The sequence below is a fragment of the Asterias rubens genome, chromosome 17 (assembly GCF_902459465.1).
Source record: "Asterias rubens chromosome 17, eAstRub1.3, whole genome shotgun sequence".
NCBI classification, from domain to species: Eukaryota; Metazoa; Echinodermata; class Asteroidea; order Forcipulatida; family Asteriidae; genus Asterias; species Asterias rubens.
This window is the reverse complement of record NC_047078.1, coordinates 5,829,726-5,855,831: the sequence shown is the minus strand read 5'-3', so window position 1 is coordinate 5,855,831 and position 26,106 is coordinate 5,829,726. Positions and strand designations below refer to the sequence as shown.

Here is a 26,106-nt window from a genome sequence, read left to right as displayed (position 1 = left end):
AATTTCATAGTTATCCATCAACTCCGACGACCAAACGAGCTCAAATTTTCACAGGTTTGTTATTTTATGCATGTGTTGAGATACACCAACTGAGAAGACTGGTCTTTGATAATTACCAATAGTGTCCACTCTCAATCACTGTAATTCTATTACTTTATTAGCCAAGAACGGGGTTCATCAGAATAGTTCTAAGGGGATTTCCTTCCAAGTTTCTAAGAACTTCCTTCCGTGTATTCTCTCATCGGACTACAACATTCGTTCCTCTTTGGTAGCGACTCTGGAAAGAGCTGGGGTCATGGGGAAATAATGGCCCCGCAGATTCTTTCCCCCTTAGATAAAAACAAAATGGACTGTGAGGGGAATTCAAGAGAGGACGCTTTCAGAAGAAGAAGTTTTCTGTACAGTTCGCCGTATATACCAAGGGCCAGAATCTATACCTGTCAAACTATTCGGTTTTTCTCGTTATTTCCTGGCAATGATCGGTCAATATTGAATTAAAATGCATGTCCACATCGAGAGTAAACACGTTGATATTATATTGGCTGAATGTTTTTCTTTCAGATCTTGTGTTAGGGAATGGACGATGGTAAGAAAAAACAACCCGAGTGCGCCCTCTGCCTGGGACGATACCAACAACCCAAACTCTTAGAATGCCTCCATAGCTTCTGTGCAAACTGTCTGAAGAAGTACAGGACAACTAACATCGCTAAGGTCCCTATGATATGCTGCCCTGTTTGTGGTAAAAACACAGACATCCGAGCCGGCGTCGACAACCTGAAGACGAACTTCTATCTGATTGGACTCACGGATGAGATAATCATGCAAGAGCAAGTTGCAAATTGCCTGGAGACCAAGTTGGCATGTGGGTCTTGTGAGGGTGGTAGGAACCTGGCTGTGTCGAGGTGTATCGATTGCGCGCTGTACCTCTGCGCAAATTGCCAGAATGCGCACACGAGATTCGCCGCTCTGTCGAGTCACAAGATCGCCACTCTGGATGAGATTAAGTATGGGGTGGTCGAGGTGAGGAAAGTACGGCTTGAGATGGAGCCTAAGTGCAAGAAGCACTACGGGGAGATCCTTGCCTTCTTCTGCGAGACGTGCCAAGAGTTAGTCTGCCATGACTGTACAGTTGTCGACCACAGCCAGGTCAAAGGTCACAAATGCATCGACACCAATAAGGCCTTCTCGGAGCGTAAACAGTCGTTGGGTGAGCTCTTCCCTGCTCTAAACTACGCATTGTTGGTCATTGAACAGTCGTTGGATGACGCAACTGAGATGAAGAAGAAGTTGCAGAGTTCCAGCGTCGAGACCATCCAAGAGGTGCATACCAGGGCAGCCGAAGTGACCGCTATGGTGGCTGTCGAAGAGAAACGCATCATTGGAGACATCAAGAGGATTGAAGAAGATCGAGAGTTGAAGTTCAAGGAGTATGAAGAGAAGATGAGCAGGATGAGGGAGGGAATCCAGCACTCTCTGACTACGGCTCGAGAGCTTGTCAGCACGGCATCCAAGGGTGACCTCCTCACGCTCTACGCGACCATCAGCAAAGAGCTCAAATCCCTCGGTGTCCACAAACCTCCGAAGATCGACCACAGACTCTCCTTCATGACGTTCGCCCGTAGTGGGAACGAGGATGGGTGTATCAACCTCGGGAATCTGGTCATGGAAGGGAAGTGGGAGATGTGTCGGCAGTTTGGGAAGGACGAAGGAGAGGGTGAATTCAGCTGTGCTAGAGGCATCGCTGCCTTGCCATCGGGAGACATCGCTGTGGCTGACCAGTGGAACAAGAGAGTCGTTATCTGCAACTCTAAAGGTGGTCACAAGAGGGCGGTACAAATCGATGATTGTAAGTCGCTTTCTCATTCTCTCAGCCTCGATTTCGTTTGCAGTAAAGATGAAAGAAACAATACAAATATTAGTATGATGACCAGAATAATTGTGCTTTTCCTTTATTAATGCAAACATTAAGTGGGACACCAGTCACAACTATAAACTTAACGTAAGTTGACTGGTTATAAGCAATAATTTTCTGTGCTTAACAATTTTAGTGCTTACAGACAGGCTTTATGAAATTGGGCCCTGAACTGTACACTATTTTTCTCTTTACAGATCCATTCGATGTGGCGACATTCAACAACCAACTGATTGTGCTAGACACCACAAGCCTGGTCAAAGTCTACAACACCGACAAGATACTGGTCTTCGAGTTCCCAACCCTCCCGGCAGCAGAGGTCGGCAAGACGCTGGTGAATCTAGCCAGCGTAGCGGTGAAGCGAGACGGTACCATCGTCATCGGGGATGTCAAGCGGTGCGTCCTGACGGAACACCGGCCGGCAGACGGCTCACTGATCCGTACCATTCCGGTCGCTACACCGCCACACTACCTCGCAATCGACAGCACCGTGAATCGGGTGATTATCAGTGGGGCCGACAAGCGCGTTGCCCAGGCGGTGGATGGTGAGACTGGCGCAACTATCTTCACGATCAAACCGCTCATCGCCAACGACCGGGTTGAATACTGTACCGGGGTTTGCTGCGATAGCTCGGGTATATTTCTGGCTATGCATAACGGTAGTGACACGGGGCATATACACCAGTACGACGCCAAGGGGACGTTTCGTGCATGCGTGGCTCAGGACCTTCATTATCCAATGGATATTAAGATGTGTGCGGGGAAACAGCAGCTAGCTATTGCAGACTGGACTTCGGTCAAGATTTTCGAACTTGAGCACGTCTAAAACTATAGTCAAACTTGATAATCGTTGGATATTTATAACCCACATACCCAGCCATGTTCGGCTTAGACTGGTCCCCTGTCGATATCCGCAAGGAAGGGCAGGTGTTGGCTTTATATTATGCATACACATGTACGTCATATTTAACTGTGAATCTCCAGAACCGTAAAAGCCATGTAAAATTAATACGAGGTCAAAATGTGGTCAATGGACATGACCTCAACAGCCCGAGATCGCTGGCGTAATTCACTAGCTCTCTACGAAGTTGTGACGTCAGATTTGCATGATATGTTAAACCTAAACAAAAAACATCCTCACCATTGGGGGACTTTTGGGTCAATAGGTGGCAGCAGACTTGCCAGGTAAATACATTGTTAGCGTTTCAAAGTCTACCCATGGAGCTTCCTCCATGGTCTACCTTTGCCAAAATAATGGAGGATTCAGAAAGACTCGGAGTTGTATGTCTTATGTATTGTTGCCCAGTGACGAAACTCAGCAAGATTTTGGGGGCACAGGGAGTAGCACCTCTGACCAATGAAAACCCGTAGTTTCCATTTGCATTATAGTGTACACTCTTTATAATGTATGTAGTTGATTGTTTCATTAATTTGTTATTGAGATAATTGTACATAGAAAAATAGAAAAACATATTGGGACAATACCACACTCATGTCAAACCTTTATTATTCTGGTAATTTCTAAACTCGACTGTCCACATTTCACATTTCAATGAAGAGGGGGTGGTGGAGGGGGGGGGGGGGTGTGCCAGTGCCACAGCGAAATCTGTCCCGATCCCCCCCGTCCGGGAAATGGCTGGAGGAGGATGAATCAAAAGAGGGTGCTATCAGACACCATTCGTACACAGACATAAGAAAAAGGTTCTTTATGTCTGTGCATTCGTCGTCCTACCTATTGATTGCGGGGGGGGGGGGGGGGTGGCAGAATAATCTCGTCCCACCGGTGTTCATTTCACGAGTAAAAATGGTATTTTGCTCGTGAAATTAACACCTCAGTTAATCAAGGGCATCCGTAGTAAGTTAGCGTGACTAGTATTTTGACATGCTCATAATTATTTTCTATCATTTGACACTTTAATCCTAAACATTTTGATACTTTATAATTCTATGTTCTTTCTTATCTTTTTATAGAAAGATGACATTATTTTATATTTTATTTGAAACATGAATAGTATTTTTTGTAATAAATGAATAAGTAGGTTTTACATGAAAATAAACCGTATAACCGACTTCGTCTTCCAACATTTCGTCATGTCTTTTCTCAAGTTGTTATTTCTTTTAAAAGTTGTGTTTAGTTACCTGAGTGTTTGCGGCCTCTTGGTCTGCGTCCTCTTATCATATATAGTTGTGGTTTATTTCTTAGGAAGGCCCCAAACAATGATCTTGGCTGTCATGGGATAACACTGAATAAAGACTGTTAGAAATTACCTAGTTGTAATAATTGTATAATTTTTATAAGCTTGCGAATTCAGCATACTTTATTACTTCTATTAGCATTTATACAATAATGGCAAGCTTTCTTAATGATTTTCGTGAAAAGTTACCGCTAAGAATGGTCTCATTTTCCAATAATCCTCACGTACCTCCAAAGACGTCCATAACCTTAGCTTGAACTTTCGACAGCCAGTCGATAATCCATACCACTTTAAGCACAACAATCATGCTTACCAGAATGTGGTTACCAGCCAAACTACCCAGGCACATGTACAATCTGTGACTGGTATCCAGCTTATGTCTGCTAAGCAGAAATTGGTACTTAAAACAGCTCTATGAAATCTAGCCCCTTAATTGCCCCCATCAATAGAGTACATTGGTGGGTCAGGGGCTATGAAATCGGCCCCTGCAGTGTGTCATGTAATGAGCTTATTGTTAACAGATTTTGTTGAGATGTGCTGGCAATTCCATGTTTAAGATTTGCTTTGTAATTAATTTTGTTTGGAAAGTGTCCGTATCAACCTCTTTTGCATTCGTTATGTTAAAATAATAGTATTTTCTCAAATTTTCTCAAATGAGTGACAAATTGGTGGTACAGAATCGTTCTCATAAAAAACCCCAAAACATGCCAGAAGTTACAGCAAACAGCGCCCTCAATGTTCCAACGAATTTCTCAAAAACATCGCCGTTAAATTAACATAGCCCCCTCTTGCGGCGAGCGTGAGATTTACACACGTGCAACGCTTTAATCGACCACGATGCGGCCAGGATCAGGTGAAGTATTTGCTTTAATTTTTTCATAAATAAATGAAGTGACTTTGTAAAAATAAACACAGTAGATGATGGTTATGAATTCAGGATGGTTTAGAGTGTAATGTTAATTGTTTATTCGATCTTAAAAGCATTTTTCAATAGATAGTTTGTGTTCGCACATTCATGCTGCATGATCATGATGCTGCTGTACACGCAAGTACAGTGGGTTTGGGCGACGCCGCGTGCGTCCCCGTTACCTCAATTTGCAAAAGCTAGACTACGACGCGGTGGGCTACTTAACAAAAAAGCAAAAACACAAGGCCTGTTTGTATTATAATTATTTAAGTATAATTATCAAATGGTGAACATGCATACCCTCACGCATGGAAGCTCTAGTTTATAATTTTTTGTTTTTGTGCCTTTTTATTTTTAAAATAAAAAAAGTGTGTTTTGATTTTTTTAAGAAGGTGGCAAAACTAAAAATTGGGTCAATCTGGTCACCAGTCTAAGTCGTCTGATAGAAATGACTTATCTGGAAATGAACAGAATCAAAATCAAAAAACATTTCCGTCTCCTGCAACCACTTTTAATTTGTTAATTAATATGTATCTATTTTAGTTTTACCTAAAGGGATCTTCTTTTTGGTATAAACTAGTGAAAAGTGGTGGCAAGGACACTGTTCCCTCGAAAAAATAAGAAGACTTTTGAAGGGCATCAAGGCAAAGATCACAAGGGGCAACAGAGGCTGTGGTGTAATTCCAGTTGCCCTTCCAGTTGTCATTATCCCCTGTATCTTTAAAATAAACTGTCAATACTTTCTTATTTTCACAGGATTTTCTCCAAGAGGAGGCGGTGGTTATGGAGGAAGGGGCGGAGTTTCCCGAGGAGGGTCAGGATTCCGAGGTGGATTCGGGGGCGGGGATAGAGGAGGCGGTGGCTTCCGAGGGGGTAGGGGAGGAGGCAGAGGTAGTTTCCGAGGCGGAGATAGAGGCGGATTCCGTGGTGGACGCGGAGGTCGTGGTGGTAAGTATTGTCTTTGTTGAGCCTCTCTGGGCCCCATGCCATAAAGCATATAAGCACAAAATTGCTAAGCGCAGAAAACTCTCAACCAAAACTTAAATTTTGCAACAACAGTCAAGCAACCTGATTCAAATCTAGTTTCTTTTGTAGTTTCTCTGTTTTTCGTCTTGTTTTGGACACACATTTTCTCTATTTCAACTCTGTCCTGATTCACATTCACAGTAGTTTTCTTTTGTGGGTTACTTCCACTTCCAGGCTCGATTTAGGGCCTTGAAGCGAAATCTCTAAGTGCTCAGAAAAAAATCTACATGTATGAATGATGACTTGAACAGAAATGTTTTGAGAATAGTCTTGAAATGCGAGACGATGGTAGCTTGTTTGATGTGTAGAGGGAGAGTGTTCCATAAATGAGGTCCAGCAAACTGAAAACTATGTTCACCATATGCTGAGTAAAGTTCAGAGTTCATTGAATTGGCTTATTGTAAGGTGTTCTAAAATTTCTTATCTATTTCTAGGGTTCACTCCAAGAGGTAGAGGTGGACCACGAGGCAGAGGGCGAGGAGGTAGGTGTTCACACTGCTTCGCATGCATGATATGATACAATCAACCCTGGTTAACTGTTCACCTTGATCATACAGTTAACCCTGGTTAACTGTTCACATTGATGATACAGTTAACCCTGGTTAACTTAACTGTTCACCTTGATCATACAGTTAACTCTGGTTAACTGTTCACATTGATGATACAGTTAACCCTGGTTAACTGTTCACCTTGATGATACAGTTAACCCTGGTTAACTGTTCACATTGATGATACAGTTAACCCTGGTTAACTGTTCACATTGATGATACAACATATGAAAAGGTTTTATAAGCCCACATAACAAAAATGTTCAACCCCCCCCCCCCCCCCAACCCCATTATCATTATTTTTTTTTTTTAATCATAAAAACAACCTTTTCAGCTGATAATTTTTTCAAAATGTACAGGCTTGAAAAGATGTTTAAAGAATATTTTTATTCATATTGGCAAAGCAAGAACAATTCTTCAAATGTTTACTTGGGCTACACTGTGCTTAGTTGTTTAAAAAAGTTAACAGAAAATGTCATTTAGGAGTTAAATTTGTTTGACAAAACTATTGAAAACATCAAAAACACACAAACCCTACCTGTTTTATAGTGATTGTGATGATTTTCTTATTCTTGATTTCATATTTGGCATGTCAACAAAACTGTAAAAAATTGTCTAATCTTATTTATTTTTTCTAGGTGAATAATTGGGCTAGGGATCAAATGATTAGTTTTTTTTGTTAGTTATTATTTGTCTATCAGGCGAGTGGCAGCTAGCTATGGCAACTTCGCTGTTCTAGTTCTTATGTGTAATACTTTAACACTCAACGATTTTTGTGTGTATGAGTTTTAATTAAAAATGCAGTGAGGTGTTATTAGTTGTACGGTCATAAGTTTACTGGGCCCAATTGGATAGAGTTTCTTAAGCACAAAAAGAAGCTAAGCACAACAAAATTATGCTTACTAGAATAATATTACCAGCTAAGCTACCATTTCATCACGTGTCCAATTTTTGACTGGTATCCTGCTTATTTCTTCAAGTAGAAATTTTTTCAGCAATATTTTCTGCATAAAGAGCAGCTCAATGAAATTGTGCCCAGTCCCTACACTAAAATCACTGGCATTTGGGCGTGCAGTCTGGCACTGGACACTATTGGTAATTACTCAAAATAATTGTTAGCATAAAAACTTACTTGGTAACAAGCAATGGAGAGCTGTTGATAGTAGAAAACATTGTGAGAAACGGCTCCCTCTGAAGTAATGTAGTTTTTGAGAAAGAAGTTATTTTCAACTAAAATATTTGAATTTGATTTCGAGACTTCAGATTTAGATTTTGAGGTCCCGAAATCAAGCATCTGAAAGCATACATCTTTAATTACTGGGCTGATCAATTGATTATTAACAGGTGGCAGAGGAGGTGGTATGGCCGGAGGGAGGAAGGTTATCGTTGAGCCCCATCGTCTTGAGGGCGTCTTCATCTCAAGAGGCAAGGAGGACGCTCTGGTCACCAAGAACTTGGTCCCTGGCGACACAGTGTATGGAGAAAAGAAAATTTCTGTTGAGGTAATGTGGTTTCTGTAATCGGTTGGTTACCACCATAGCTCTCAAAGTCTATTGCAATTTGCCTTTGTTTGTATGAAAGCAATTTTTAAAGCCAAGTTTCGCCAAATGCTTCTGAAAAAAAAGTTATCGAAGCGGAACTAAAATAGGATTATACAAGAAGCTATGCAGAAAAAAATCCAAATTGATCATCTCAATTCTGAACTTTGCTTTTGAACAAAGTATTGACGCTCAGAGTTTTGGACAATGCACCAAGACTTTCTTGGGCCATGTCAGAAAGTATGAAAGCATCACCCCACACGCTCATGTCCCTCCAGTGGCTTCAAGTCCGACGAAGAATTGTTTTCAAGATCTTGACTCAAGTAAACAAATCACTTCATGATTATTACATCAAGGACTTTCTTTCTTGCACAAGAACAAAAAAGGCAACTACTCGCTTTGATCTTGCTCCTCGACCGTTTTAGTTGTCCCAAAGTCAAGGACAGTTTGTTACGGTGACAGGGCCTTCTCACACATTGGTCCTGTTCTCTGGAATAAACTACCAAATTCCAACTACAACATTGTTTCTTCGGAGACTTTCAAAACAGAACTGAAGAAACTGCTCTTTACACAAGCATACTCTGTCTAGTTTCTTAGCAACAAGTTGTCACAATGTTTAATCGTTGTACATCAATTTGATCTATTGCCGAACACCATGAGTAAATGTATTTTAGAATGTGAGATTTATGAATCCATATTGTATTATTATTGTCTCTGAACAGGAAGGAGAGGTTAAGATTGAGTACAGAGCCTGGAATCCTTTCCGATCTAAGTTAGCGGCAGCCATCTTGGGCGGAGTTGATCAGATCCATATGAAACCTGGAGAGAAGGTTCTTTATCTCGGTGCTGCATCGGGAACGACAGTCTCACACGTCTCAGATATCGTCGGACCTGTAAGTTATTCAAATTCCATTTTTTATATTTGACTTTGACAACAAAATTGACAAATGGGGTTGCCCTCAGAAGTAAATTCTTTCCTTACTAGGCCTATTTATAACCATGGGCGGCTTAAGTCGACCGCACTCATACCCCTTTTTCCTTACCATTGGCGGCTTTAGTCGACCAAGCTTACACACAAAAATGCTCTCAAGCCTGAGCACAGAGGTAATTTGTTATAAAGCTTTAGTTGTCCAAGCTTACCATCATTGGAAAAGAAAGATTGGTTCTTTTCACTGATTGTAACAAAACAAAAAGTTGCTACTTAACAATCTCTTCAAACTGGAGTTGAAAGATCCGAAATGTCGAGCGCTACAGACCGTCATATGGTTATGTACGAAAAGTGTTTGAGAATACAGATCACACTATTGAAATAAAGAAAAAGAACTTTGACATTTATTGGCCAACCTCAGTAATTTTTGGATTATATGGAAGAGAGTTCAATAAGTAAGGACTTTTTTGTTAGGTCTCTCAGAAAAATGTGAAGGAAGTTGAAGAAGTTGAATTTCAAAACAACATGCTGAACTCTTATTGTTGTTTTATTGTACGATTATAAATTAATTTGAAACTTGAAACAGTCAACAGGCTGACACTTTTCAAAAGTCTGTTTTGTATGCAAACTAACTTTGACAACTGTTTTTTCTTCTTTTTTTTCCAGGAGGGTCTTGTGTATGCAGTAGAGTTCTCACACAGGTCAGGTCGTGACCTCATAAACGTTGCTAAGAAACGAACAAATATTATTCCCATCATTGAAGATGCCAGACATCCTCACAAATACCGCATGCTTGTTGGTGAGTTCAAACAGAAAGCTACGACTGATCGTAGGAGTTTTTTTGTTTTTTTGTATCAATCAGGCATGCATCTCTTCTGGATTTCCGCGTTAACAAAAAATTGATCGGCGCTAAAATAATTTAAAAAAAAAACACAAAAAAAAAACAATGCACCTTAGAGCATAATAAACCTCAACATTTTTTAGGGTACCATTGTGGGTGTCATGTCTCGTGGCGTTTCGGCTGCCTCGCTCCACACTTGCGTTGTGCATTCAAATTTTCCTCTCTTTTTTTCAACGGGCAGTTGCATGCCTGATCAATTTGTTATCTATGTACTGCGCCTGTTATTCAGCATTTTTTATGAGATGTAGTGTTCTTCATGCACAAAAAATTTGTATGCAACTAGATCTTGTTTTGAAAAGTGACTGAAGGGATTTGTAAAAAACTAATTAATTCTTTCCGTTTCAAGGTCGTACATGTATGATCTATTTGATGTGTCTGAAAGTGTTATGAATCCATGTATGACCCCTGACCCCTGACACACATGTTATCCCCAAAGGGCATTCTCACTCAATAAATGAACAGTCTGAATGTTTATTTGGTTTGCGGTAACACCACGTGTGTATCTACTTGCCAGGTAGAGTTTGTTTTTTAGAGAAATGTCTGCTTAATTCTACTACCGCGGAGTAGATTGTTTGGGTGTTCAGGAGACTTCTCAGTTCTGAAAAGAACTGTCCTGCTTATTAACTATTATTACTGGGCTGATGGTATAGAAATAGGCTGGGACTACTAATTTAGCTTATAGGATCGTAATTAACTGTACTTCCGCGGAGTCAGCTCTTGGGTTGGTCTCAACGTTTCGACTAGCTTGCTCTAGTCATCGTCAGGAGACTGAATGTTGAAGTCCCAAAGGATCTTGACCTGGACGGTCTCTACAACTTTCTCCAGAACATGGTCGTACCATTTTGCAGTCTCTTCTCACACGGATTCCAGTGAATCGCCTTGGCTAACTTGTCATGTCTTCCTTTGTGTTCCGTCTTGGCCATCATGCTACACTCGCTGACAATATGAAAGATAGTCTCCTCCGCCTTGTTACACATCGTGCACATAGGAGAGACGTTCGCTTTCTCTATCCTTGCCTTCATTACATTTGTCCTTGGAGACCGGTCTTGCGACATAGTAATCAAGCCCTCGGTTATCATTAATCCAACAATGAGATCAACTAAAGTTTGTTATTTTGTAGAAATGTTTAAGTGTGCTAAGCCTTTTTGAATCTCTCTTGCAGGTATGGTTGATACGATATTTGCTGATGTAGCCCAACCGGATCAAGCTCGTATTGTCGCTATCAACGCTCACAGCTTCTTGAAGAATGAGGGACACTTTGTCATCTCAATCAAGGTAAGACATCGGCCCAACTTCTGTAAGAATAAAAGCTTGCTAAGCACAGACAAATCTTGCTTCTAAAATGGAAACTGGTTTAATAACAGCCGAAATTCCATACAGTTTACATTGTTGCAACTGGTGCCCCAATCATATTTTGCTTAGCAACAAACTTTACTAAGCAGCGTTTGAAACTAGGCCATGTTCAGGGCCCAGTTTCATAGAGCTGCTAAGCACAAACATTTGCATAGCATGAAATTTCTGCCCCGATAAAAACAGGATTACCAACAAAATTTCCACATGATTTTCACGATGAGCAAACAACAGCAGAATACCAGTAACGAACAAATGGAAATTGGGTTGGTAAATCCCGTTTTTACCAAGGCAGGAATATCATGCTAAGCAAATTTTTGTGCTTAGCAGCTCTATGAAATTGGGCCCTGGTCTTGAGTCTGTGAGAAAAACCCACGAGACTGCAGGGCTTGTACCTTGGAATGGTTACTGCACCAGAAATGTTTGTACAAGATGAAAAGAGTTTGTTAATCCTCTGAAATGTAACACCCAGGAGGTTCAGGGGGCTTGATCCTCTAGACCAAGGGGAGACCCAGACCCACTACCATAGTTCAGTATTTGCTGATGTAGAGACTCTGTAAATCTTCTCAAATGTAGCACCCAGGAGGTTCAGGGGCTTCATCCTATATAGGGGAGACCCAGGCCCACCAACCTAGTTAAGTATTTGTGGTGACAGAAAGAGTCTGTAAATCCTCTGAAATGTAACACCCAGGAGGTTCAGGGGGCTTCATCCTCTAGACCAGGGGAGACCCAAACCCACTACCCTAGTCCTTTATATTTGCTGATGTAGAGACTCTAAATCCTCTGAAATGTAACACTCGGGAGGTTCAGGGGCTTGATCCTCTAGACCAAGGGGAGACCCAGGTGTCGATTTCACAAAGAGTTAGGACTATATTTATGGTGATGTAGAAGTCTGTAAATCCACTGAATGTAGTATCAGGAAGTTCCAATGGGCTATATTCTCTACATCCTAGGCCACAACCCTCACCCTACATGTAGTCCTTCATTTGCAGTAAGGTTTGGAATCTATAAACCTCAAACATTACATCAAGGTTTATACATGTAGTTGCCTTGATCCTCAAGGCCAATTGAAAACCTGGGGCTGTAATCACCAGTTTCTGAGAGGTGCGCCAGAGTCACGCCAAATAGATTAGGAGCGACTCAAGGTCGACCCAAATAAATTTTGGTTTTAGACTGGTGAAATTAACAAAAAACATTAACATTACATTGGCTCAGCTCATGACAAGATCAAGCTATAAAACCAAGGCGCTTCAGAGTCGTTTTGAACGACTGGAACAGTTGACCTCTTGACATCTAGCGCGTCCAGTCGCTCCTAACTGTTTCAGACATCAACAATTTTTCATGTACTTAATGCAGAATTGGAGCACCTATCTGAAACGTGTGTGTATCTTGATTAACTCTTTTGGACTGTCTCTCCATCTTGATTGTGTAGGCTAACTGCATCGATTCTACCGCCCAGCCCGAGGCAGTCTTCGCTGGGGAAGTCAAGAAACTTCAGTCCGAGAAACTCAAACCTCAGGAACAGTTGACGTTAGAGCCATACGAACGAGATCACGCTGTGGTTGTAGGAGTTTACAGGTCAGTCATTGTGTCTTAAGCAATTCGAGATAAGCGGTGTTCATAATACAGGCCTGAGAAATCTCCGCTTTAAAGCGGATATTTTTGTTGTTTTTTGATCAGGCCATTTTATTATTTCTGTTTTTTATTATTTTTTTCCCCCTTGTTAAAGCATATATAAATTGTATTGGCACTTTGCAAAAGGTCCCACAGCAAAAGTACTTGGCATCACGACAACTGCTGTTAATTCGAGGCCTGTAATAATAGTAGATTTGAAACTTCTGTAGAATTTTGTTTTCTAATTTTGTCATCTTTTGTTCTTTCCTTTCCAGACCACCACCAAAGAAGAAGTGAACACTGAGCCTCACCTTCCAAGTATAATTTTTTTCTTAATCTTCACTGGTCCCCCTCCAAGCCATCAACGCTTACTTCAATGGACAACATACTTCGGGGAGAAACCCTGGTGTCATACCAGTTAGGGTCCCCCCCCTTTAAAAAAAGTCAGCGTTAGGACATGTACAAATATATTGATTGATTCAGTAGTGGCTCTGGGTAGCTTGCTTGAAAGGGCTATTCTTCAATACTGTTGCTGCTCTCACTGACCATAGCTGTAGCCAATTAGCGTAGGCAAAGTTGCTTGATTTGGGTGCAACCTCAAATTCATCATGATGAAGGGGAAAGTAGGACGAGACCAAATTGCCGGCTACAGCTAAGGCTACATCGCCTTGTCATGCGCTGAAGTATAGAACTACCTTGGCATCACCCTTAGTAACAGTCGTAGCTGTAGCTGTAGCCGCCAATTCGAATACAGTCTTAGTTTTACTATTGTTAATTGTTTCATCATTTATATTTGTTGACGATTTTTTAATCCGCCCGCAGTCAATGAGTTGACCGAACAGTGTTGCTCTAAAATTTGGAAAGATCGTGTACAGGTCTGGATTTGTTGTCCTCAAAGCGTTGTGGAAAATGATAATTTTGCCAGAAGAACATGTGGCTGGTTCTATAGAAAAGTGTGATTGAAAACATGGCAACAAGATTAAAACAAGCAGGCCAAGAAGACCATGTACAATACGAAATGAAAGTACCATAAGAAAGTCGAGATCTTTAAAGTGGAACTATCAAAATGACCAAACTTGCATTATTATAATAGCATAGAAGAAAATTAGAGCATTAAAAGACAATGTTTTTGTTCACTGAAAAACTGTCTCAGGTTTTTGTTTTATATCATTTCTTAGTAGTTAGAGATCTTATTTTCTTTTTTTTTTAAATGCAAACTGAATTCTGTCATCTTAAACAAATCAGATTGGTCTGTTATGATCTTTTAGGACTTTGACACTGAAGTTGATTGATAGTTTCCTACTGAGGTTTTCTTTCCGAGTGCCAGAACTGTTGTGTTGCCAATGTTGCAAACTATCAGCAAATTTCTGAATTAATTGTAAAAAAACTGCCAAAGTTGGAATTGCTGTTCTTTTACTTGTGGAGATTCTTTTTAAAAATTTGAGCACTGAACCGACTGACATGTAGCCTTTAGTCAAGGCGCTTTCATGTTTGCGGTGTACGTGATATACCACCCAAGTTGCCACAAGCGCCTTGACTAAAGGCTAACTGTTCTCCATGGATCTAGTATAACCGTGGTTCTGTAAATAAACTGTAAAGGTCGCAAATAGTTCTTTTCATTTGGCAGGGCGGGGTTTGGGGAACACATTGTACTTTAATTATTGTTTACTCAATTTGTTTGTCTTTTTTCTTTCTTTATGTAATTACTTTTCATTATATACGGAAACAAGCATAATGTGCACATGTAGGCATTGTGCAAAGTTGTCATGGAAATTTGAGAGTCAAATTTTAAGATTGAAATGTTGGTTGCAAGTCAGACTATCAAAAAAATGAACCTCGAGTTAGTTTGCACTCTCTTTGATGCCCACTTTTTACAATGCTGGTTAAATACTTAGTTTTGTTTTCTATAATTTATGTATTGTACACTCACTCAGAATTACTAATATTGGTTAGAATTGATTTTAATTCTTGACCTTTTGACCTTACATTGAATTTGTACAATTTCCTTTTGAGAGACCAGTGCACGCTGTGTCTTCATGGACCTAAAGGTGTTTTCTTATTCAATTGTTGATTACAACTTGGACTCGATGATGACACCAAGAATGTAAAAAATTAACAACTTGATTTTAAGTCTACTTCAGAATTCAAAGCAAGGAATAGGAGTAGGATCGCGAGGACCCAATTTCGTTGCTCTGCTTATTATTCCTGCATGCTCTAAGCAGACATTGACCGTATTTCACAGGTTAAAGAATTTTGCTTCTGCACGAGTGTACTCTTGGCATTCTCTGCTTGCACAGTAGGCGCAGAAATTCGGCACTTGCAGTGCAAGCGAAGAATGGTGATTGTCAGCGCAGAATTCTGCAGTAAGCAGGTCCATGAAATTGGTCTCAGCTTGTCTTGAATGCAAGATGCAGATAACTTCACACAAACCAGTACTCATGTATTTTATATGGTGGAGGGTTTCTGTATATTTATCGAGTCATGAATTTAGAACCATTCTACGATGAACCATCGACTCTGATTTTTAATTCATTCCTTGAGTTTATCTTTAATTATGAAATTAATTGGTTCTCTTTTACCTTTGTTAAAGAGAAGTTCATTTTTGTTTTTAATATTAAAAACCAAATCACCAGGCAACGTAATTCTGTTAGTAAGATCACATTTTTCAGCGTGATATTAAAAGGCAAAGATTGCCTGTGATTAATTTTAAAGATGTTGTAATTTGTCCAAGTTGTGGTTTAGGGGATGAGCAAAATTTTACCTGTAAGCGCCAAAACCTTGCTGACCGCAGGAAAATATCGCTTAGCAAAAACAGGTGACCAGCCAACAGTTCATAACATTTACATTGTTGGAAATAGTACCCCAATCAAGTTTTGCTTAGCAAAGAAATTTGCTAAGCTGTATGAAACTGGGCCCTGCCTGTTATGGGCTTTCAAAGATGGGTTTTTTTTTCGTTTTTTTTTTAACTTTATAAAAAGTTCTTTTATCTTTTAATGAAAACATTAGACATGAAGTAGTAGGCATACTTTCTAAAAACATGTACAGCGCAAGAGCACTAATTATTACAGAAACAATTTATTTTCTTCGAAAGTTTGACTTCTTAAATTAATATAATTTTCTCTTTGGTTTGAACTTTGAAGTTTTGAGTTTGGCTTTTCCCCTTTTTAAATGTTGAACTGAACTGTGGTGCAATTGATATCTTAATGATTATCTAAATTATCATTAATAATCACCTTATAGATGCCCCCAACTTTATGAGTCATAATGATCTGAAGAAATGACTAACCCCCCATGACTAAAAATTATCCTAACTGGACACGTGTATTACAATGGTTGATTGCGCAATGAGTCAGCCCCAAGTATGCATTGGTCAATAATGGAATGTTGATTGCAAGTTCTATCAAGAAATCTAGCCGTTTTTCATAGCATTTTCACACATTTGAAAAAGTTTGACAGTACGGATATTTTATTGAATGTCTCATCATTGACCTGTCATACTAGAACAGTATAAGCCACTCTAAAATTGTTATTAAAACTACCTTTTTCAACGAGAAATGTAAGCTCGGTTTATATCATTCTAGATTTTTCGCGGCAAATGTTGTGATCATGTGACCCTGCGTGTCACAACATCCGGGACGTTTTGAGAACAGTTGTTTTCGTGCATGACATCATCTTCATCTGGCGGTTTCGTAAACCGTTGTCATGGGGAAGTAGGCGTGGCTACGCGGAGATCTGAAGAGCCGCGCAGTGATTGACGGTCACTCTGGTAACCGGGCCTTGAGTTCGCGTCTAGAGGCCATTCGAATAAAGAACGACGCGCAATCTTTCCGCCATTTTATTTTTTTTTGGCGCCGAACTCAATCGAGGATCTTCATGAGAAAATAATTTCACAACGTTGATGCGACCTCTGTTGGCGGGGTAAAAATCACCACAACGCTGGACTAACTTTATTCCTGGAATATTTTTAAATTTTCTAGAACCGATTTCTGACTTTTTGAGTCGCTTGTCGAAGAGATCTTGACAGGACTATCGTCAACAAACTCGGTTGAAATTTCATTTTCGCGCGCCTAATTCCGAGTGCATGGAGTGGTTCATCCATGTGAGTGACCCCTGGACGTAGGGTTTGAACAACCCTGGGGGAATTTTGACCTCCGATCTGAACGAGACTGCCATCAAAATTGAATTGTTAAGTTTTCAGAAGTCAGGTGAGTGTATTTTTATTACAGTTTTCTTCAAAAACAAGCATAATTTAAGTGGATTTCCCCCCTGTTGTTTACAAGTTTGTGCGCGTCGGTCGAGTCACCGGCACCTGACTACACTCCGCGCGATCTTTCACTTCCTTGTTTACATTTTCAAATGTTACGTATCTGAAATCCTTGAGAATTTCCCACATTTTGTACAATTTGTGATATGCTCTTGTATGTGACAGTTTGTATTTGTATAAATGTAGTCTACGGTAGGAGATAGTTGAGCAAGGATGACCAGTCCGGGCCGGTTTGGTCTGAGTCAGATTTGACTGACTGATGATTCACAACTCGGGAGAATTTTGGCTGTGATGATGGGCCCGCTCGATCATCACATTTTTGTTGAAAATTTACCAGTCAATTCCTTATTTTGTAACATTCACCGTACTATTTTAACAACCTTGGTTTTATTAAGAAGGTCTATAGGCAGTGTGTGTGTATGAAATATGTATTTTTGCACGAAAACGTAGAGTAAATTGCTTGCAATTCTGTGCCGTCTATTTTGGCTGAACTACAGCCGAGCTCTCTCCGGCGGACTAGACCCGTGACTCTTTCCTCTAATCACAAATCGGTCTTCCAAAATCATCCTGGTAAAATACACCTTTTTGCCCTGCCACAGCTGAAAATTACTTATTTTAACGACACACTGGATACACCGGGGATAGTTCTGCCTGTGACATTTCAGAAGATTTGGGACAATTTGAACATGGTATAATGGAATTGTGTGTTCGACCTCGTGGCGGTTGTTTTGGTCGGCCAGCTGATTTCAACGACGAATATGGTGCATGAACCTTATTTGCATAAGGCAGTACTGTCATGCATGTCGTCGCTGCTTTTTTTTTTTACACAGTACTTGCTCACACGTCAACAAAAAAACAATCGGTATTTTCCATAACGTAGTGACACGATTTATGTCACGTTCGAAAAAGGAATGTGGGTCGCTGGTCCTGATTTTATGATAACTGATTTATTTTGAGGATTTGAGGGTGACATCATGTTGAATTAGTTGGGTTTTGTTATGGGATTGTGATTGTGAAATGGAACATGGTCAAACATGGCGGCAGGTTCAATGCGTGGTGAATGAATAGGAACGCTCTGTGCCGGTTTGGGAAATATCTTCGTGTGTTTTTCAACAGCAGTTCGTGATAATAAATGGTGCAGTTGATTGAAAACATATTGTTGGTTTTTTGCATGGCGTAAGAAAAAAATGCCTTGGTTAAAAAAATTAAATACAGATCGGTTTTTTTTTCTTCAGGCAGACAATTTTATCAACAGATCCAGACATTGTCTGGCAAGCTGTGGCTGTTACAATGACTGGTGTTCCTCCCTTTGAGGATAATTTCCATCCAATCTGAAGTATTTGTTACACAATTAAATGGGGGTTTAAATAGGGGGTTTAAATTTATTAAACTGGTCGGTTTAAGTTTATTAATATCTGGTCGGTCAGCTTCTTGTACTGAATTAAACCTGTTATCGTTGAAAACATGTTCGCATTTTGGGGTAAACCTTTTTGTTTATTATAAAAGAAACTAAAAATTACTAATATTTATGTGTTTTTTTTTACAACATTATCAACAACCAAATTTAATATTTGATTTTGAAGTTAATTTCTGCTACTGCCAGTTTTGAATTACAGTCTACTGTTGTAATACCTTGCTTTGATTTTTATTTATTTATTTAACATTTTTTGGAGGGCCAGGGGGGTATTTAATAGTGATTTATGTAATTAAAGTGTCTAATATTGGAATTTTCAGTTTCATTTTCGGGGGTTATTTGTTCAAGGAAAACCTTAGAGGAAAAAACAGTATAGAGAAAGAGGTTTTCTAATTTAATCTTTGAATAAATGTAACAGGAAAGCTTTTCGTTGAAGAAAATTTGCCTGGCTAAAAGTTTTTATCACTGCGGTGAGTCAAACGTTTCCTTGAAATATTTGGGAGCCTTTTAACACATTTCACAGATTTCTTTCCCGTTTTGCTTCTCAGAAGTTGTAACAAATTAAAAGCAATCGCACAACATCCGTAAACAGTATTGTCCAAAGGGCAACACTTCGTGTATCACACAACATATATAAAATAACAAACTTGTGAAAATCTAGGCTCAATCGGTCATCGGAGTCAGAAGGAAATAACAGGAAAACCCACCCTTGTTTCCGCAAGTTTCGCCGTGTCATGACATGTGTTTAAAATAAATCTGTTATTCTCGATATCGAGAATTGAAAATTGTTTTAATGTTTTCTCAAAAAGTATTTAGCATTTCATGGAACAATATTTCAAGGGAAGTCTGTCACCATCCTACCTTCTGTAAACCCTGTAAGTTACTGGTAAATCTGTGAACTTTGAATTTTTGTTCTGTTCAGAAAGTGTCCAATTGCTTTTAATTAAAGTGAAGTTACACAGACCATGACCTTTGTTGCTTGGTCATGGGCTTGGTACCCCCATTTTAAAGGCTTTCAGCTTTAACAATTGAAGTAGTGTACATGTAAAATGACAAATGTGGCTGTCTTAAAGATGGCATTCCATGCCTGAATTCATTGTGTTTAAACACTTGAGACAATCATTGAAATAAAGTACTGTTTTCTTAATTCTCCCCCCAAAAATCGACAAACATCATTGGACAAACTTTATCGAAAGAATACCAATGGGCACGACGTTCGTTTATTTTGCTGTGACTCCCTGTTGTTTGTGTTTTAATGGCCAGTTGAGTGAGATTGGTTGATGCATTGAGTGCAATTTTGTGTCAAAATCAAAAGAAACTGAAATAATATTTCATAAAGAATGAGTTTGATAATCATCTGAGAGTCAACTTAAGTCGTCCAAAGTACCCAAAGGCAGCCCTGATACTTCGGCTTTTAAGGGGCACGGCAGTTTTGCCTTGACTTTTTGTAAAAATTTAGGGCACCAAGGCAATTTTTAAAAATTTGGAAGGGCATCACGGCAATCATGAAAAGTTGCGAAGGGCACGACGGCAGTTTGAAAAAAAACCTCCGAGTTGCCTGTAAAAAATAGTTCTTCCAATTTTTCCATTTTCTAACTGTTACCCAATGAAAAAAGAAAGCATTCATCTATTTCAACAAAATAAAGAACAACTACTTACAATACACAATAAATGATTTTTTTTCATACGTAATCCTACTATTGGTCATGCACGTTGTGTAGTTTTTCGTAGAGACGCTAAAATTCCCACGTAACTGCTCCATTTTGACAAAATGTTGACAGAATAAATGCATGCGGTGCGCGACGACTATGCTGTACATGATGGTACATCACATGTACCAAGCATGGGGAAAACCACTATCCCAGCATGCACAGACACGTCGAGTCTTTGTCTCAAGGCGTTTAGGGTTGGTTCGCGTAATTTTACCACTAGAGGGCGTTTAATCTCACGCTATCGCTTTGTTCCGAAACGCCCTCTAGCGTTCGATGTTTCGATTATTTTTTTGTCGCACGCAAAGAACAACGACTAACGGGCCTGAAATCTGCTGTTGTGCCTTACGTGCGTGAAATTGGGGTCTATTTCGTTGCGTGAAATTTACACAGACATCGGGACTTTTTGGCTTATTTTCGAACTTTGACAACGTTGAATATAATTTGTTTTCGGGAGGAAGGGCACGGCGGCAATGATGAGAAAAGGGCACGGCAATCATTGCCGTGAAAAATTGGGTTATTTGAAGGGCATTGCGGCAATCGGTAGGGATTGCCGTCGTTGCCGTCATGAAGTATCAGGGCTGCAAGGGTACGCCGACCAAGGGTACGCTAAAATCTATCTTGTTCATAACTTTTTTAAAAATTAAATTAGATTTTTCTTTAAAAAATTAAACAAGCTGTTGTATCTATTAAATTAAGTACAATGTCAAGCCTGGATGTTCATCCATGTTCTGATGAACAACAATTTGACAGTCTCTCTGATTATGGAAACTTTTCCCCTATTACGTTGAATGCACGTCATTAATATCTTCTTGTTTGTATCATAAATGTTCTCTGAGCACTTCAAAAACATAATAAATAATCTTGCAGACTTGCGCCTGCTTTTTGGGTTTTGGAATCCCCGAAGTGCGTACTCGTACGATTATTCAGACTCTTGATTTGACACAGCCCCCCATTTGACCCACTGGATGGAGGAAGCGTCTTAGTCATTATACAGTCAGCAGAAGCAAGTTTATTAATAAGTTCCTTCCGTGATGTCCCATCTTGTCAAGACTTTGTAATGATACCTTCTCAGCGGGGGAAGGTAAACTGTGCACGGTGACCAAGCAGGAATTACTTATCGTGATTCTGTCTGGCTTAAACGTCTGTAGTGGGTCGACCTCTCGGTGCGAGTTGAATAGACTTCTTGCGAAGAGCAATTTCGCTGGCTTGGAATTTCATCTTTGCGAGGGCAAGGTCATTTTGATTTTGCAAGTGACTTTTCTATTGTAAAATCTGGAAGTCTATAGGGACGCATTCAAAGGGGCACCAAGGCCAAGACCAGGGGTAACAGATGCCGTGTAATTTCAGGCATGCAATAAGATTTATAAAGATCAGCGCTCAATGACACTGGACCGTAGGTCCAAAGCCAGTGAATTTTGTATAGGGCTAGTGAACTCAAAACCGTTGGTCTTGTGTTTTTCTATTTTATAAAAATAGGCTGCCTCTCATTTTGGTAAAAAGTGTTGAGTATGAATCTGGAAATATCTTTAAATCCTCTTGACCACTGGAAAGTACACTTTATGAGATCTATGTTGCTTCCTTCGTGCTCATTCAACTCATTTTGACCTTGGTATTGTGAATTAAATTCTGGTATTGTCAACATTTTGAGCTACATGTACTAGGACTGCATTCTTGTGGATATCTACATGTACCGTTCAGATGACTTTAACCATACAAATGAAAGTGAAAATAATCAAAAATCAGTTCTTGAAATCGTCGATAGAATGCACTCAAGCCTGATACTTCATGGAGGCAACGAAGGCGATTGCCTCCGTGTCCCCTGGTCATTGCCTTGGTGCCCTTAAAACGCTCCAGTACAAACTTGCAATTTCATCATAGGGTGCCCTATACCAAGAAGAAAATGCCTTGGTGCCCTTGCCCTTTCAAAAACGAAGCATACAGCCCTGGGCACTATACATGTATGTTCTGGAACCCTTCCGTAATCCTAAAAATGTTTAAGAAATAAGAATGTATAATTATTATTATTATTATTAGGAATGTATTATTATTTTTTAAATGAGTCGAAACGGATACATGCTTTATTTCTGTTCTTGGATTAAAGATGTAATCGGCCCATTGTTTTATAGGCAATTCTTTCTTTTGTAATCATTTTTTGCGAAAGAAGTAAGATTTTGTTAAACAGGACTCTGGAAATTATACATCGATGTATGGGTAAAAACCAAAATTAATATAGTAAGATTTTGATAAATTTGAAGAATTCATTTGTCATGAATTATCTCATCTTGTCAATTAAGTGTCCATAATTATTGGTCCATAAATCATATACAAGCAGGTCACGTTTTGTTTCATTGAGGAAAACTTCGTGAAGTACTTTGGTTCATTTCATTTTAATTTCATTTTATAATAGCATCACATTTTCTTGTTGAGTCTTTGTTGAGACACTGCATGCAGATTAAGAATCCACAGGGAGTAGGCCTTCTGAATAGAACAGCCACAACAGACAAGCACATGAATTCGAACAAAAGGCCCTAGATGACATGCATGATTTATTTGTAAGTGGGGGAGACCCATTGTGGCTTGAAGGGCTAATGTCATGTTGTGCTCCACATACACTCTATACTTGAATACCGTCTTGCTCGTCTTTTGTGCTTTTAAAAAACCCAGCCGTCGATTTCACCAAACTCGCCCTACTAATAGAATTAACCTTAGGACTTCGGACCATCTCAGTTCCCTTTCCGTAGACATTAGACACATTGAACCCATCCTAAGTTAGGATGGGTTACTCGTCCAACCTCGAGATAGGATTAATCCTAGCGTTTTGTGAAATCCGCTGCAGGTCTTAAACTTCATGTATGTAGCGAAGGCGATTGCCTCCATAACCCTGGTCATTGCCTTGGTGCCCTTGAAATGCTCCTGACAGTAGACATTTTAAATTTCCTCATAGGGTGCCTTTTACAAGGGAGAAAATGTGTCCTGGTGGTGCCCTTGAAATGCTCTGCAGTAGAAATTTTGAATTTCCTCATAGGGTGCCCTTCACCAAGGAGAAAATGCCTTGTGTCCTTGCCCTTTCAAAACTGACGCTTAGGCCTACAGGCCTGGTAACATTGAACTTGCAGGAAATGTTCATCGACTTTTTGTGCACATGCCGGAACCTTGTGTAAAAATAGAACAATCAGTGTTGTGTATCTTGGTGCTTCAGTGTCAGTTTTAAAATGTAGTGTACGTGACAGTTTGCATGACCCATAGAAATCTCCTGCATCAGGAAGGTTTGGATAAGGATCAATATCTCCGCATCGGGAGATTATGTGCCCAATTAGAGTAGAAGTATACTCCGATTGGGGTAGTTAAGGTGATGTGATAGGGCAGAAGCTATTATTACTGGTTCCCTGATTGGTGACCATTAACATCCTCATTGGGGAGAAAGATTCCCCCATTCAGGGCAGTAATATACCCCAAATGAGATAGTTTGTGTCCTATCTTAATGGCAGAGTTTCAAAGTTGATCAGGGACTGTGACCCTAATTGAAATTCTACATTCAACTTTTGACCCAAGTGTCTATTATAAATAGAAATGGATTTACTTGGTAATTCAAGTACCAAGAGTCGATTGAGATTTCTTTGGTCTGTCCTAACCGGGGTCCCAGAGGGAACCCTCCCAGCCCCTTCCCAGGACCCTTCCCTCTCCTACCCCTAGGGACCTAATTGGCCCATTAGAGTATCAACAACCAGGATGAGAAGTTCATAAAATGCACGTGTATTGACTTTAAATGAGTTTGAATAACACTTTAACCAAGCGACCTGAGACAGGCATAAAAAAAAAACACAGATCTTCGCAAATTTTTTCTTCTTCTTCATGATGTTGGTAATTCTTTGGAAGTTTTCTCGGCGCTGAACTCATTGTTTATGCGCCATTGCGGAGTGGAACTCCCCAGTGTGTGTTGGAGTGGTTCGCGTTACTGGATTGATTGCGTGAGGGTGTTTACATGCGACCTTATTAACCGAGCAGTCTTAAAGTCAACTTGTCCTAGTTTGGTGACTCCCAGATGCTGGAGATGATCACCTTTAGCGACGTGGTTAAATGTCTTGGTAAAGATCATCAGAGCGCTTTCTTCTTGTAAAAGAGAAAATAGGACTGACCTCGGCTTGAACCCTTTTAAAAATAGATGAGCGGAGTGAATTTTAAACATTTCCTTTTTGAATCGAACTCTGGTCAAGTCGATAAGCCTTTTTGGTAAACTCTGGATTTGTTGTTTTTTCTTTTAAAAACCTAATCAACTGTTTTGATGACATATATGGATTTATTCCATGAAAATAGATCACTGAGAACGAGGGTTAAAAATTGTTTTTTTAATCCACAGGACAACCAGAGCCCATTTTCATGGCTATGCTTACTGCCCGGAATTCTGCGCTTGCCATCACTATTCTTCGCTTACAGTGGCAAGTGTAGAATTTCTGTGCTTGCTGTGTAAGCGAAGAATGCTTAGTAACTTGGACTACGCACATTATGCTCAAGCAAAGTTGTATTCATATTATATACAACCTGGTTAAATCATGATACTAATAATATAGTTTTTTTCTCATTTTGATTCTGGTTTTGTGAACAAATTTCCGGTCCAGCAAAAGTTTTGAGCTACTGTAGTGTTGTGGATTTTGTGCCCAAATTTCGAGCCCTGACGGTAGTACAATAAACTTTGCACATCTTTTCAGTTTAACTGAACTGTTATTGTACAATCAACCACTCATAGTTCAAACCACAGAGGTCAATACATTTCCCGCCAAAAAATAAAGATCATTGTCAAGTTTGCTCGGTTTGTTTTCTTCTTCCTTTTGTTTTTTCCAGTTACACCAATTGAACTTGCACCCCATTAAAGTCGAATTACGTTGTACCTGAAGAAGAAAAAATCATGTTCTGTTTCCGGTTACCCGGCCGACCCGTACTTTTTTTTTGGGGGGGGGGGGGGGCTAGTACTGAGATGTTTGTGCACAAGCTTTCGCAGAAGGGGGGGGGGGGCGGCGGACTGGGATTGATGTTCAGGATTGTTTCCCACGGCTGACTGCCCTGAGTAAATAGTGACAGAGAGAAACATAACTGGCCATGTTTCCTCAATAGTTTATTGGGTCAATATTGAGCAATTGGAGGGTCGCCGTGAGATAGGTACACACTGTTGGCTTGGACAAGTTTCTTTAAGGTTAATATGAGTCAGACTCTTGTGCAAATTAACACACAAAAAAACCAAAATAATAAATGGCCTGGGAAATGGTGTTGCTGTGTTTCACATCATTGTTACATTTTACGTGAAATTTCTTGGTTGTTTTTATGTTTTTTTGTTTCAAGGGAGTTTTTTTTTTAAATAATAGGATGGTGACTTTAGCTGAAAGTTCATTGACTTCCATGTAAATAGCACCGGAAAACAGTGTTCATTTCATGGCAGAGTGTAACTGTGGGCATTCTGAACTTATGGCTTAAATTTGTTTTAAAAAATGTGGGTAGTAGGGTAAAATACTATAAACAAAAAAATTAAAAAGTTGTCAATTTTCCATTGGAAAATCTTAAGTCTTCTGCCGGTCCAGTAAATATTGTAACCTGAGAAAATCCCTGCAGTCTTGTTGACCCCCCCCCCTAAATTTGAGCCCCAAAAGTGGCTTGGATTAGCTTCATGGAGGTACATGCCCCTCCAATTAGAGGAGGCTTGTACTCCCCCTCACCCCCCCCTGCCCCACCCCTCTGAAGGTGTTCAATAGGTTTAGCCAAGACAGGTAAAATGGTGTTCAAATCTGCTGGAAATTTAAAACCTGGG

General features: G+C 39.9%; 2 protein-coding genes across 2 annotated transcripts; both read left to right on the top strand.

Moving 5' to 3' along the window:
• The first annotated feature begins 576 nt into the window (after positions 1-576).
• On the top strand, positions 577-3,616 carry LOC117301737 (E3 ubiquitin-protein ligase TRIM56-like). Its single transcript, XM_033785763.1, has 2 exons — positions 577-1,846; positions 2,110-3,616. Exons 1-2 carry the CDS (start codon positions 577-579, stop codon positions 2,736-2,738), a joined length of 1,899 nt encoding a protein of 632 aa, XP_033641654.1. The 3' UTR covers positions 2,739-3,616.
• Positions 3,617-4,894: 1,278 nt separating this feature from the next.
• On the top strand, positions 4,895-15,632 carry LOC117301429 (rRNA 2'-O-methyltransferase fibrillarin-like). Its single transcript, XM_033785412.1, has 9 exons — positions 4,895-4,960; positions 5,771-5,962; positions 6,475-6,522; positions 7,933-8,090; positions 8,849-9,019; positions 9,721-9,853; positions 11,118-11,230; positions 12,738-12,883; positions 13,195-15,632. The coding sequence occupies exons 1-9, from the start codon at positions 4,945-4,947 to the stop codon at positions 13,214-13,216; spliced, it is 999 nt and encodes a 332-aa protein (XP_033641303.1). The 5' UTR covers positions 4,895-4,944; the 3' UTR covers positions 13,217-15,632.
• The last annotated feature ends 10,474 nt before the right edge of the window (positions 15,633-26,106 follow it).

Coding starts and splice junctions, on each gene's coding strand:
- LOC117301737 (XM_033785763.1), top strand. CDS start 577: ATGGACGATGGTAAGAAAAAACAACCCGAGTGCGCCCTCTGCCTGGGA. Junction 1,847..2,109: donor GGCGGTACAAATCGATGATT/GTAAGTCGCTTT, acceptor TTCTCTTTACAG/ATCCATTCGATGTGGCGACA.
- LOC117301429 (XM_033785412.1), top strand. Junction 5,963..6,474: donor TGGACGCGGAGGTCGTGGTG/GTAAGTATTGTC, acceptor ATCTATTTCTAG/GGTTCACTCCAAGAGGTAGA. Junction 12,884..13,194: donor GTGGTTGTAGGAGTTTACAG/GTCAGTCATTGT, acceptor TTTCCTTTCCAG/ACCACCACCAAAGAAGAAGT.